This window comes from Venturia canescens, chromosome 2 (genome assembly GCF_019457755.1).
Source record: "Venturia canescens isolate UGA chromosome 2, ASM1945775v1, whole genome shotgun sequence".
NCBI lineage: Eukaryota > Metazoa > Arthropoda > Insecta > Hymenoptera > Ichneumonidae > Venturia > Venturia canescens.
The window spans coordinates 24,363,489-24,377,351 of NC_057422.1; the positions used below are offsets into that span (position 1 = coordinate 24,363,489).

The 13,863-nt window shown below is 34.3% G+C and overlaps 1 protein-coding gene across 6 annotated transcripts in view; it reads left to right on the plus strand.

Annotated features, from left to right (window-relative positions):
• The first annotated feature begins 8,582 nt into the window (after positions 1-8,582).
• Positions 8,583-13,863, plus strand: part of Cngl (Cyclic nucleotide-gated ion channel-like) — a 358,428-nt gene continuing 353,147 nt past the window's right edge. For 2 of the 6 annotated variants that reach the window (XM_043411139.1, XM_043411141.1), the window contains exon 1: positions 8,583-11,891. In XM_043411139.1, coding sequence (XP_043267074.1) covers positions 11,739-11,891 — 153 coding nt within the window. In that variant the 5' untranslated portion in view covers positions 8,583-11,738. The remainder of the gene's footprint in view (positions 11,892-13,863) is intronic. The other 4 variants (XM_043411140.1, XM_043411142.1, XM_043411146.1 and 1 more) reach the window with 4 other exon arrangements.

The window sequence follows — 13,863 nt, forward strand, 5'->3', positions numbered from 1 at the left end:
TCGAGCTTATTCAGTCAGCCTATCGCTTGCAGATAATAAAGTTCACGCGAATGCCAAAATTCAAACACATTTTTCTCCCGAGTCAGTTCTTTGTTCTAATCGAATTGAAACTTCTACGAATGGGGTGTCGACAACCGAAAAGTAAATACACGTATTTTTCGTGGACACGCTTGATATTTCTAGCAAAATAAGTATACTCCTTTGAGTTATCGACTCTCTACTTATGCAACTGATAGATCATCATAAATATTAATTTTCATATAATAGCTTATTCCTTTTTAAAACGTTTTTTCAATTGAAAAAAGCGTATTTCTTAGATTATTCGTAAAGTTCACGTGAGCTAGTGGTGTTATCATGAATACCAGAAAGAACCCGAGAAAAAAGAAGACAATGCGAGGGAAAAAGACAAGTATGAAGTTCTGACTGATAGTATCAGCGAATCGAAGTATCAGCGCTGGTCACTGAAATGATGTATGACGTATCGTTCGAGGGGTTGTACGACCCTTAAATTCCTTGTCAATTGTGTATTTATTTGTCTCTATCTCTCTTTTCTTTTTTGTCTCTTGTTTCCCCACTCTTTTTTCTCTGCATCTCTTGCTCTGTTTTCTTCGAGTTCTTTTGGGGTGGTGGCTCGTGTGTGAATCATGTTTCAGCTCCGATAAATTCATTCGCCATATTGAGAAAAATAAATAAGAGAAACAGCGAGTTCATCAAATTAAGGGGTATGAACAGTGTAAAATTGAAAAAAAATCACTTTTTTCATAAGTCATCAGTTTACACTTCACAGAATAATATCTCAAATATTAAGAAAAAAATCGAACATTAAGTATTCGGAAAAAGCATAAAAACGGATGCTCGAAAACTGTACTAAAGGGCCCAGAATTTGCTGCCAATGGCAAAAGGCTCGTGCACTTTTGGTATACTTGATTTAGAATATAAAGGTGTATTACAAAAAGTAGTACTGGATACCATCTAATTTATATACACTGGTCACAGCCACGATGTTCTTCTCGATTCAACTCTTCCAAAACTTTAAACGCCGTTTACTGGAAATCATTTTTTTTATCGCATTGAGAGCAATACACACAGAATCTTTATCCTAGCGGCTTGATTCAGAAAATATTTTTTATAGAAAACTTACCTTTTCAGCTGGACGTAGCCGTTTTTTTTTATCTTTTTTAAAAATAAACAATTATACACTTAAAATTTACATAACTTTTCTGTTTATGTTTTTCAAATGGTCACCATTTTTTTAAGCGATAATTGAAAAATACTCTATGCCCGGCTATCGTTAATAGCATATATTATAAGAATCTTTTTTCTATTTTTGCCCTCAAATGTTCCATTTTAGTAAATCGCTGTCAGCGTCACTGAGATTAGATTCAAGAGATGCTGTTTTCAATAGAGCATACATTGTACAAAAATATGCCATTAAATTTTTTTTTTTTTAATTTAAAAAGCACGTAAAATTGCAATGTTTGCATTGTTCATACTTCTTCATGTCTTTCCGCAAAATTCAACGTCTTGCTTCGCTACTTTTTATTTCTGATGAGATAATCCCGAAAAAAGATTTTCGAAGTGCGAAAGTCATTGTTTTTTTCGATAACTATCTTTGTCCTCAAATCTCAGCTAGGTTTAATTGGCAGCGTCCTCGTTGTTGTGGTTGATTTTCATAGTAATCGCTCGGACTCATAATACAATGAGCTTGAAGACCATACAATTTGAGCAGTCCGGGTGTGATAAGCTCAGGGAATTTACAGAAGCACGACTCATATTTTCTGGAGGAAATCTGGCCGTGATGCGTTTGATCGAGACATCTTGACGCATCTTGGCTTCACTTTTTTATTTTAATTCATGATGCCAGTTCTCGGTTAACAGTTTTATGCAGTCTTCTTAAAGACAAAATAGCATCAAAATCAGATCTACTTCCATATACATCAAGGTTTGAGCGTTCGAGATGTTTTCTCACTTTGAGCAGTATCGTCCGGATTGTAAGGAAAACATCGTCTATTATAATATTCCCTTCCCTCGTGTTCTTCTGCTAACTTCCGAAAAACGGCAGTCGATATTCGAAGTGAAATTTACGAAAGTTGAAAAACGCATTCTACCCTATATTTTGTACCGTGAATTCACTATTCTGTCAACGATTGTTCAAAGCATTTCCCACAACTGAACGTTCAAAATTACCGGTATGATCGACTAATCTCGCAAATTTCAACCAAGCCAATGCTTAATTGCAGATTTTTTGTTGATGCTGAATCTCAGCTTTGGTTTTGCCTATAAAATATCTCTGTATTCTTATTTTGGAGCATAATATTTTGTTAAAAAATGAGATTTTTTGAAATGTTTTCGAAAACAGTTCTTTTTCTGCAAGAAAACAAAAAAATATGCAATTATCAGTCATGATAATCAAGATTGGTACTTTTTATCCAATTGCTCAGAGCAATCGAACAATTATGACATTCCAGGTGACTGAACTATACGAAATCCGATACGAGGTCATTTATTCCATGGTATATATGCGTATGAAAAAATAAGGGTGATAGTGGAAAAAGAAATTGAAAATGACACCAGATGCGCAAATTTTATTGATCCATCGAGACTTCCATGATAAGTTCATAATCTAGTTCATCCCGAAACAATTCAAAATACATATATATGCGTTTCAAGAGTATCATCTGTGGTATACGAGTAATAATCCAATCGTTGAGTGAATTCCGATTCTCATTATCGTGTTTCCCGGGAGACACTTTAATCTGTTCACGTCTCTTTTTGGTTTAGGTGAGGTTTCTCATGAGGTCACATTTCGATGAAGAACTTCGAGTTATTGCACCTTTCCGAGCATGATTCTCGATTTATTAGGGATTCTTTTGTATTTAATTTCGGCATAAAAGATACCGATTACGAAAATTGGTTTTTACGGTGAACGGAGAAAACTAATCGGCCAACGTTGATCCATCGATCGGAAACTGAAATAGAAAATGTTGATTAAATTACTTGTTCTCCCTACTGCTATATATAGTAAATTAATACAATGAAAAGAAAAAATATCTATAAAGAAAAGGAACACCGAATCAACGTTCGGCCTAAAATGGTTATACTAGCTTGAATCAATATAGTTAAAGGTGAATAAATTCTTATGAACCAAGAAGCGCATTCTCGAAAGAATATTGTTTTAAGAGAACAAACACTTTTTATCCTCGAATGTATGAGTTTATTTTCTCGTGATTGAAGTGCAAATTTCGCTGCTTCATCTTATTCCTTTCCGGTTTAATTCCCCTCCTCTTTCCCTCTTCACCCTAATTATCGTCATTACAGCATCCAGGATTCTGTCTCCCTTTCGCTCACTTTTATTCGGCTTATTCTGGATTAAGGATCGGAGATTGCTTTAGGCGTTCAATTTATGGAGTACCTGGAGACCCGTATATGATGTACTCTCTCTCTCTCTCTCTCTCTCTCTCTCTCTCTCTCTCTCTCTCTCTCTCTCTCTCTCTCTCTCTTCTCTCTGCGTGCACGAATACGCGCACGAACACGCGCACGCGCACACACACACGCACGCAGGCGAGCACAGGTACGTGAGAAGCTTAAATCGGGCTGTGAAACTTCCACGTGGTACGATTTGGGTCATTCTGATGCCGGCGGTGAATGTCTGGGTTAAAAAAAAGACATGTCCTTTTTCGACAATATAGTATTGTAAACGTTGAAACTGAAAAAAAAATTATCTGTCTCGGAAAAATTTTTTGTTGCCAATTTTTTTCAAAATTTTATGCTTTCGATCCAATAAATATGGTTGGTCTTAAATGAAAAAACATTGTCAAAAAAAATTATTTCGGAGTCTATTGACCGTTTTTAAAAACACAAAAATGTGATAACTTTTTTTCGTTCATTTTCTTATTACTTATGAATATCTGAAGCTAAAAAATGTCGATGATGGATTCTGAAACTATACACTCAGCACTACTATTTGCTTTTTGTTAATTGTGCGGTATTTTTCCTTGGTGTTACTGAACCTGTTGAAAACCTCAGCCTAGCCGGATCATTCATTTTATGATTCATTATTTGGCACTAATTTGTCTAAATTCAATTAATGTTTTGATCAATGTTAGCAGTTAATTCTATTTTTACGTTAAGGATGATGGATTCATGAAGTTGAATTTTTCATTTTTTGTTCGATTTTCTATTTTCTCTGAATTTTAACCAATTTTTTTTTTTTTTTTTTTTTTAATAATACTTTATTCTCGTTGCTGCTCCATAAATTAATTAATGGTACAGCATAAATTCAATCGCTTTATGAGTGTTTCCTTTTTCTCTTCGTATTAACGTGTTTTGGATTTACGATTCCGTACTTTTCTCGAAAATAAATCTTGTTTCTCTCCCTTTGTATCGTTTCATTACCTGAGATCGAGGATATCCGCTTATTAACACATAAAATCTCACATAGTCTGGTAATGTAAAGGATTTTTATCCTCTAAACTATTGTTTCGAGGAGAGAAAAGATCAAAGAGCCCTGCTAGAGTTCTACATGCATGCATTCCACTAGTTCAGGCAAAAAACCGCTGGGAGAAAATATGAAGGGCGCCTGTACGGCGGGAGAGAGACTGATCTTGATACACGAAAAGTTTTCTATTTTAGTTTGTCGTTCCTTCAGAATGTCTGTTCCATACCGTTTCTCCGTATCCGTTATTTATATCGGGAGAGACCATGAACGATAGCTGGATCAACAAAATTTGAGTATCGTTCCGATACTCTACATTAGGGTGGCGCAAAAAAATCAACTATTTTTTTTCAGGGTCTCCTATGAAAATATGTTAATTTATCATGTTTCAAGAGCCCCCTCCAAAAATCAGCTCAAAAAAAATTTTCTTAAAGGTCGCTCAAGATTTTTAAAAATTCCAAAAATAGTCAAAATTTGACTTTTTTTATTTAAATTTTTTTTTGCTCAAATAGCAAAATTTTGTACCGAAAAAACCAATGAGTTTCTGAAATTTTCAACTCAAAATATTCATTTTAAAAGGTCGCTCAAAAATCATTTTAATTTTTATATACTTAAATTTTATTATTTCGAGCGACCTTTAAATATTCATATTGATTATCAATTTGAATTTTGAGTTCCAATTAGTAAGATAATCGATGAAAATGTACTACGAAACGGAAGAAAAATCGTATATAACAATGTAGGTAATAGACCAGAAACACAGAAATTTTTTTACCGGCGTAACAAACCGTGTTTGAGCCTGCGCTATTTTTGCTTTCATTCAATTATAAAGTACTTGTTCGCAAACAACAATTCGAAGTATTTTTATTGGTAAAATCTACTTGATAATTATTAAAACAAATTGTTCAAAACATCACTCAGTATTGTTCCAAATTCACTCATTATGAGAGTCAATAAATGTTTTGATTAAATTACTACTATTTATAATTACATTTTCTCTGCTAACTAGTTCTCGTAATTGTTTGAATTGTTTAAATAAAAATATCGACCTATTGTAAAATCATACCTTGTTACGTCAGATTTTTCCTCCATCTCATTGTATATTTCTAACCATTATCTTACTTATTGAAAGTGAAAATTAAAATGAATAATCGATATAAATATTTAAACGTCTCTCGAAGCATCGAAAGCAAAGCATATAAAAGACGAAATTAATTGTGAGCGACCTTTTAAAATAAATATTTTGAGTTAAAAATTTCAGAATCTCATTGGTTTTTTCTGGACAATATTTCGGTGTATCGAGCAAAAACATTTTTTAAATAAAAAATTCAAATTTCGACTATTTTGGGAAATTTTAAAAATCTTGAGGAACCTTTAAAAAATTTTTTGTTGACTTGATTTTTGGAGGGGGCTCTTGAAACATGATAAATTAACATATTTTCATAGGAGACACTGAAAAAAAAAAATAGTCGATTTTTTCGCGCTACCCTACTCCACATATTTCAACTTCCGGACATTAGCGATTCTCAAATATTTTAATAAGTCAAAATTGAGATTTTGCGTAGTTTTTTGTGTGATATCATTATCAGATTTGATCTTGTATGTTAGAGAAAGGATGATGGATGTGTATGATAGCTTCTATCCTGTCGATAATGATAAAACGGTTTCTGATGCCTTCCTCCGTAAATGTCAATTGCGGGGTAATCGAAGCAAATTATTTTTCCAAATTTGACATCTCCCTCCATAGACTTTCGGGTCTCCGTTGTGTGACAAGCTTCAGTAACGTTTTCATCTTTTTTCCGTCGAATCATCGTTCCTTCTGGTTAAACAAAGGCAACTGATCGCCGAAGGCATGTGGGTTCATCCCCAAAATAATTTGGTGAAGGGTTCATATTAAGAGCCGTAGTCGCAGAGCTTTTTGCAAATCCTTCTTGGTCCGAATTTTGATAAATCCGTTTGCGCTTGTACTTTCTACTCAACTAAATGCATTGGCTTTTCTGTCGCTCACTTTCGTCTCTCTACATCTTGGCCTCCCTTATCTTACTCATTTTTTATCTGGTTACCGAACCCTTCGGGTAAAAGCTCTACCTCAGCGAAAATATCGAGAGTTTCATGAGAGAACCTCTTCTGGCTGAAATTTTTTCTTCTTTACCTTCAAACTGTCTACCAATCAAATTTATAACAAAAACGATACCAAAAACGTTGAGAAAAAATGAAAAAGACCGATCGATTTAACATACATGCGTCTTCATTGGATCTCCATCTAATGTCAGTTTTTAATTTTATTTTCTTGTTGATAAGGAGTTGATTTTGTCTGATTCATTCGATAAGTTATAAGTTGAAATCGCAATGAAATCAGAGGATAAGTCGGTTTTCAATCAAATTTCCTTTGCCCAGAGTTGATCATAAGAGATCTAGGTATATAAACATTAAACCAAGGCTCGACATATATTTCATCCGATATTTTTTTTTCAACCAAATTCTAATTATTGGAATGGATTTAATTAATAATTCTTCCGCAATTTGTATTTATCATACGACTTTTTATCTGATTTAAATTGAATTTTCAAGTACCCGAAACTACTATGTAGGGTGAATAAATTTACTCAACTTTACTTTACTGTTTATTCATCATTTTAGCAAGGGTTTTTTGGGGATTTTCTCATTCACCCAAAACTATTGTTTGGGACGATTTTTTATTGACTCTCGTTTAATTATAACTTTGGATATTTCCTACCTTCAATAAATTTTGTGAAGTTTGTAATCAGTTTTCTCAAATCTGGAACTATTATTTGAAGGGAGCAAATTTACTTGTCACAACTTTTTTTGACGTATGGTTATAAATTGTACAGCCCCACAAGTTATCAATTCACAAGTGTCGATCGTATTGTGCTGAAAAATACTTCAAATATCCATTTTTGCTTGGTAACGGTGTTCAGAATGAAAAACCGCGCGTTTCAAGAGTTAATAATAATATTTAATCCAGTTACTAAGAGGATATGTAGAGCATCGTGAAAGCACCCCTTCAAAAATGAGTGGAGGCCGGCCGGGGAAACGTCCATGCAACGAATATGCGGGTACAAATGGTAGGTGGAACAGAGAGACTCCCGGTCTCGTGGGGGTTAAAAGCTACGATGAAGAAAAATGAGGGGTTGATGTGCTGCTACTGCAGTTTGCTGTCCGGTGGTTGAGGCTGCCGGACCTCGTGGTCGTCGCCAGTCGATGTCTCGACATGTACCGCGTATGTCCCTCCGCGCATACGGTCATCGGTAATCCAGTTAAGTGCGAACTGCCCCAAACACTTACTCGCCGACGGACCAACGACACAAGTTATTTTCATCTTTCATATTACACTATACCCAAGTGCTTGCACCATACACGCAAATAGTTTTCACTTTAGTGGAGGCTTCATACGAGAATCTTTTTATTCGCCAAAAATTCAATTTTCACGCATTCACAAGCTCGTCAAATGTCCGATGTAGATAAATATTTTACTTCACAACAATTCTTCTTTTCGTTCATTGATGTAATCATATTCAATTCAAGACAGATTGTTCTATATACGATCAGTCTTCGATTTGAAACTAATGATTTTGAAGATTCATATGGACGGTAAAATTGTTTCGGTAATTACGATTTTTGTGGTATTCATCAATTCGGTATGTCTAATATTTAACAAGGTTCTCGGTTGTCCCCTTATCCGAAGAAATTCTTATGCATCGAATGGTTCACCTCATTTCGCTGCATGCATTTCGTTTTATATATTTTTCAGAACCTTTGTTCCAATGAACATCGGTAAAGTTTTATGATAATATTGTATAAGGTTCTAAAATTGGTCAGAAAAACAAATGATTCAATGCTCGCAAGCATTTCCGGAAAACACGGGAATTTCATAACTAACATTTGTACACAAAAAAACACGAATGGTGCTATTTATAACACGTTCTAACATGAAACGCGTTTGGTATACCAGAAACATGTCAAGTTTCAAAACATTTCAGCGTTTTTTCTCTACATTTCCTCTAGAAAACTGTCAACTTTATGTTGCCATCGCATTTTAAAGTATAATAAAGAACGTGACGTAGTTTATTTCCCGAACCGATTGTTGCGAGAGGTGCTTTCTTTTTTCTCTTGGCGATTCTGCTATGACTGTAAATGTATTGGAATGACAATATTGGAAGTCTTTTATATATGGGAACAGACTTATGGTGCTGTCGAATCGGATGGTATCCATCTCGGCGTCTCCGGTCTTGCGTGAATTTCGATGTCAGTCATTGAAGGAAACTTGATTTCCTCCCGTTGTTGTAATTTCTACTTGATCCACGTCAAAAAAGTTAAATTGAAACAAGTTTTCTAATTTTGCACGAAAATATCGAAAAAAAATGACAGCAATTGAAATCGTATTGTTTGGACGAATATTTCTTTACAATTGTCCCGGAGCAATGTCAAAATACTTTTTATCCTTATTAATAAGGTGATTACGCATTTTCGGACTGATCGTTAATATTAATTGCTTGATAAAGTAATGAATTACAATTTTTTTTGTCTTTCAAGATTGTACACTAATTAAAATGGCATGCCTCATATCTATTACGATAAAAACAATTATTCATTTTCTCCGGGAACAATAGTACAATCCATTTTCATCGATTTTTATACTTCACAGTGATCTCGTAGACGAATCGGAGAGAAGATAATTCTTCTTGTGGAACCGCGAAATCAAGGATTTAGTACAAGCACGTACCCGACAATACTCGGAGAACAGTATGAATCGGTGCACAAATATTAGATTCGTCGATTTTCTTTTGAGTGGTCGCTTGTTCGAGTTTTATGGCATCAAAGTGTTAGATTCAAAGTAAAATGATTTAATCTCAAAGTGACTTTACGGATTTGAGAGTAAAATAAAGCCTGTTAAATACATGGCTTTTATGGTGTGTTACTCATGCGTGAAACAGCGGAATTAATTGTTGTGGCTAACTGGGGAAATGAATGATCAATGTTTAATCATTCGTTAGTACACAAATCGATGGAAATTCAAGGACAGAACATTGATCCGAGTGTCATGAAATGGAATAATGTGGGAGGTAAAAAATGGAGTGTCGCCAAATGAGAGGACGAACGGAGACAAGGTAATCCGGAAAATCGGCTTGTGAATAATACAAATATATAATCATAGATGAAAGCGTATTACGTGTCATTGACAAATGAAAGGGTGAACAAAATCTGCACGGAAACGTGAGAGAATACTACCACCCAACAATCAAATATCCATTTGACACCATTTTCGATTCATAATTAAGCAAAATAAAATAATGTGGAGAAAAATTTTAAAAAAAATATATACATTTGAAAATGTATTACGAACCGTAAAGATCCGACATGAATAAAAAATATGAATATGAAAGATTTCGATATGAATAAAAGTGCGTGATCTCTAAAAAGTTTTTGTTTTGTTATCGTTCGAGAAAATAACTTTCTAGCCGAACTTACTATTAATGAACAAAGCCAAATCGTCTCTGAAATTCGTGCGATTCCTTAATTTCCGGACTTTGAATTGTGGGAGCAACAAAAAAAGAGAACTTAGAGATAAAAAGAGAAAGAGGGATAGAAAGAATAATCGAAAGGTAATTAAAGTAAAGATCGGGTAGAACGATGGAGACGGGGAAAAAGAAGGAGCTCGGGAAACAATCTCGAAACACATCAGGAAAAACAGGATGGATAGTTATATTCCTTTTCCTTTTTAATGTATGATTTCCATCAAAAAACGTAATGGCATCGGAAGATTTTTCTTTTTGTAGAACTTACCAAAAATAATTTCACTACAAACCCGAAGTAACTTTAGAAGAACCGCAAAAAAGGTGAAAAAAATATGATTTTGGAAAAAAAATTGCAAAAAATGTGATACACTTTACCTAACCATAAAAATTGTGAAGACGATACGGATCTTTAAAAAAAACTTTTGGCAATGTAAACAATAACATAGAAACCATAGTTGGTAATTTACCTTTAACAAAAACAAGTCTTCTTGTGATAACTTCGACTGGAAAAATCTCATTGCGAGCATATTTCCCAAATTGTAGCAGTCTATTTAAAAAATAGGCACATTTTAAAATAATTGAATGAAAATTGATTAAACGAGTTCTGCAAAAATCTACAGTGAGGAAAATACTAAGCAACAAAACGTTCCAACAGCATCATATATTGAGTGCAACACTGGCAAACTCCGTCGCGAAAGAGCTAGCCGAGAATGTGAACGAGAAGAGTAGTGAAGGAACTTTTTTCTCTTGTTCGTCACGGAAATATCGACTTTTGTCGAGGTCCACGTACGAAGTCTTGAGTAAGAAAAATAAAAAAAATAGATAAAAAAGAAAGTAAGAGCATAAAAAACGCGTCCAACAGAACGAAAAAATTCTCAACTAAAGAAAAGAACATCACGCACGGATATCGCCAGTTGATGAAACGAATGAAGGAATATAAATATATTCGGCAAAAAAAAATAACTCTCTGATGTACATTTGTAAATTATAATATGTGCACTTGTTGATATTTACTCGGGCTCGTAGAAAAAGTCCAACGTCGTTTTCGTCGCATCTGCGTTTATCTCCAACGTAGACACACCCACACACACGCAGACACGCGCGCACAGCATTCATATATATGGAATTGGAAAGTGTAGAGAAATTAAGAGAAAATCGGAAAGTTTCTATTGTCGAAAACCGATTTAAGAAAAAAAGTATAGAGGGTGAGAAGCCCACGAGAGACTTAGAAAGAAGCGTAGGAGTAGAAAGATAAGATTCTTTTTTTCCTACTACAGACAGAAATTGTCGTCATTTTTTTTTTCCTCGCATTCTGATCCCAGCTTAATAAGACAAGGATAACTCAAAGATAAGAATCTCTTCAAGAAGCGTCTTCTAAAAGTTGCAGTTCCCAAGGTTCGTTGATCCAAAAATATCTAATGAAAGTGCGAGTGAGCTTCCGCTCTGTTCTTCTGTTGCTAAATCAGAGACAATGTGATAGAAATAAGAGTCTTAGAGTTTTTTTCGTTGTTAGTTTTTCATTGCGGTTGAAGAAAAAACATGTAAGGTGACGGATATCCATTAGAAAGAAGCACAGAGAAATTTTGCAAGAAAGTTGAAAGGTTAAAATAATACCTTCATTAAAAACTACAAGTTTACATATATATGAGAACTGCCTTAAGTACGAGCTTAAGGATAACGAAGAAAAAAGCAACGAGAATGCTCGTTGTTTCTGACGTTTTGGACGATAGAACATCCTCGGCATCCCTTATCGAGAACCGGGAGAAATGAAGTTATCAGTGTCGGCTTACAGAGCCCAAGCAAGTGCTCACAAGAAAATTCTTTGCAACTATCAACATCAACTGAGCTACGGTGCGACCAGCCAGGCTTCTTCATCCCGGACCCACTCAGACCCTGCCGCAATCCTCTCCGGTCTCAAGGTAATGTAACAAAACAACATTTTCAATTACATCTCCATTCCGAGACAACTTATTTTATGAATCTCCAGACACAAACTTCCATATACTGGCCTTATGTGTCGAAACAAAAACTTTGCAAGTGAACATTTTCCAAAATTCCTTTAAACCAGATCTAAGGTTTCGGTAGCGACTCGAAGACAAGAACGTTTATGAAATTGAGTCCGTTGCCGGAGACTCTTTATAGGAGCCACCACATTTCCAATTGCTTTTGAATTTTTTTTCATTTTTATTTTTTTTTAATAATACTAGTTCAGGCGGGGGCTACACGCGCATTCTAGCCGGTTTTTCTAGATAAATATATCATGTTTGCCAAATTGTTCAAAAATAAAAATTTAATGGAACTTACACCAGATGATTGTGATAAGAATGCTTATGCAATTTCAATCAATAAATGCTACTTTCTAATATTTTTTTCATTATCCTTTAATGAAATTTCTGACAAAGTACATAATTCAAATTAATTAAGTCATTGATTGCATCCAGCTGATTGTGCATCAAATAAGCTCTGGAATAGAATTGAAGAATATGGTTGTATGAGGGAACCATTAGAAACAATTTTATAGTGAATTCATACCATGAAAATTACAATTCATGTGTGGTTGTTTTATTATTGACAAACCATTTTATTTCTTTTTCTGTACTTTTCAGGCACTTTAAAAGACGAAAAATAATTTCATTATGATGAGTAAATGATGGTTTTTTCTTATGTGTTTGTCACTTTCGAATAAGCATATGGAATTTTACAGGTTATTAAGGATGTAAAAGCGGTTCGAATTAGTCAATGGACAGTCTTTGACCATATTTATTTAAAGAAATTACTACACGGAGAGATTTTTATAAGAAAAATTACTATGTAGTCATTGCAGCGTGGAACCAAGTCGTCATTATCAGCAGAAATGATGTTGAAAATATTGAAATATACTGAAACCTTCTCAATTTTTGCAGCAATACATCGTAATTTTATCACTGTACTATATTTGAAGTTATCAATACGCGAAATTTGCGATTGAAGGTTTCCAAATGAACAGCTTTTAAACAGAAATTTTTACTCCCAACCATGGTAAAATCTATGCCTAGCTGGAACAGAAAGTTATTTAATTGCGGAACGAGTGACATTTTACAATGTATTGTTTGACGTTTTGTTATATTTCAAACAAATCCAGATATGTAATATAGATTTGCACAGAATAATGCTATGTGCTACGCTAGAAAAATCAGAGTAAACGTAAGAAAATTTTGAATAATCGTTAATGCGTTTGATAATAGCTGCGATTTAGGAGGAAATATTGTAATGTAACATCGCAGAATTAACAGCACGTGACCACACACTTAGAAGTTATTACGATTCCATGAAAAAAATAGAATGGAACATAGTAAAAATAGTAGAGCTTGTCACGACCTTGTAGATTTACTCCGATACGTTGGAAGAGATTACATGGGAACATAATAAAATTTTCAACATTATTGTATTCCTTGTACATTTTCAATGATACTGTGGGACAAATTACGATGGCCCATAGTAAATTACTTTACTATTCTTCCCCCTCCCCACTCGTTTATAGAACTTTGCTCGTTCATGAGCAAGGATTCCATTTAGCGTTCATCGAGCAACGTAAACGACCGTGCGTGGAGCCGGAACAATGTACGCAGCCAAAGTTTTTCAGAAGTTTTCATCGTATCGATCACCACTTCGATCAGAAAACAAAAATTCATAGCTGGTCGGCAATATAACTATGGAATAGTTACAATTACGCAACGTACTGATTACGTACAAGTTGATCGGTCTCGACGGTAACATTTACATTCCTAAGACGTGGATCTAAGATAAAATGAAAAATAATTGTTAGTACAATTTGGTTAGTGTAAGAATTTTTTTGTACATATTTTTATAAATAAAATATATTGTGATTAAAAATATTTAGTGTTGTTTCCT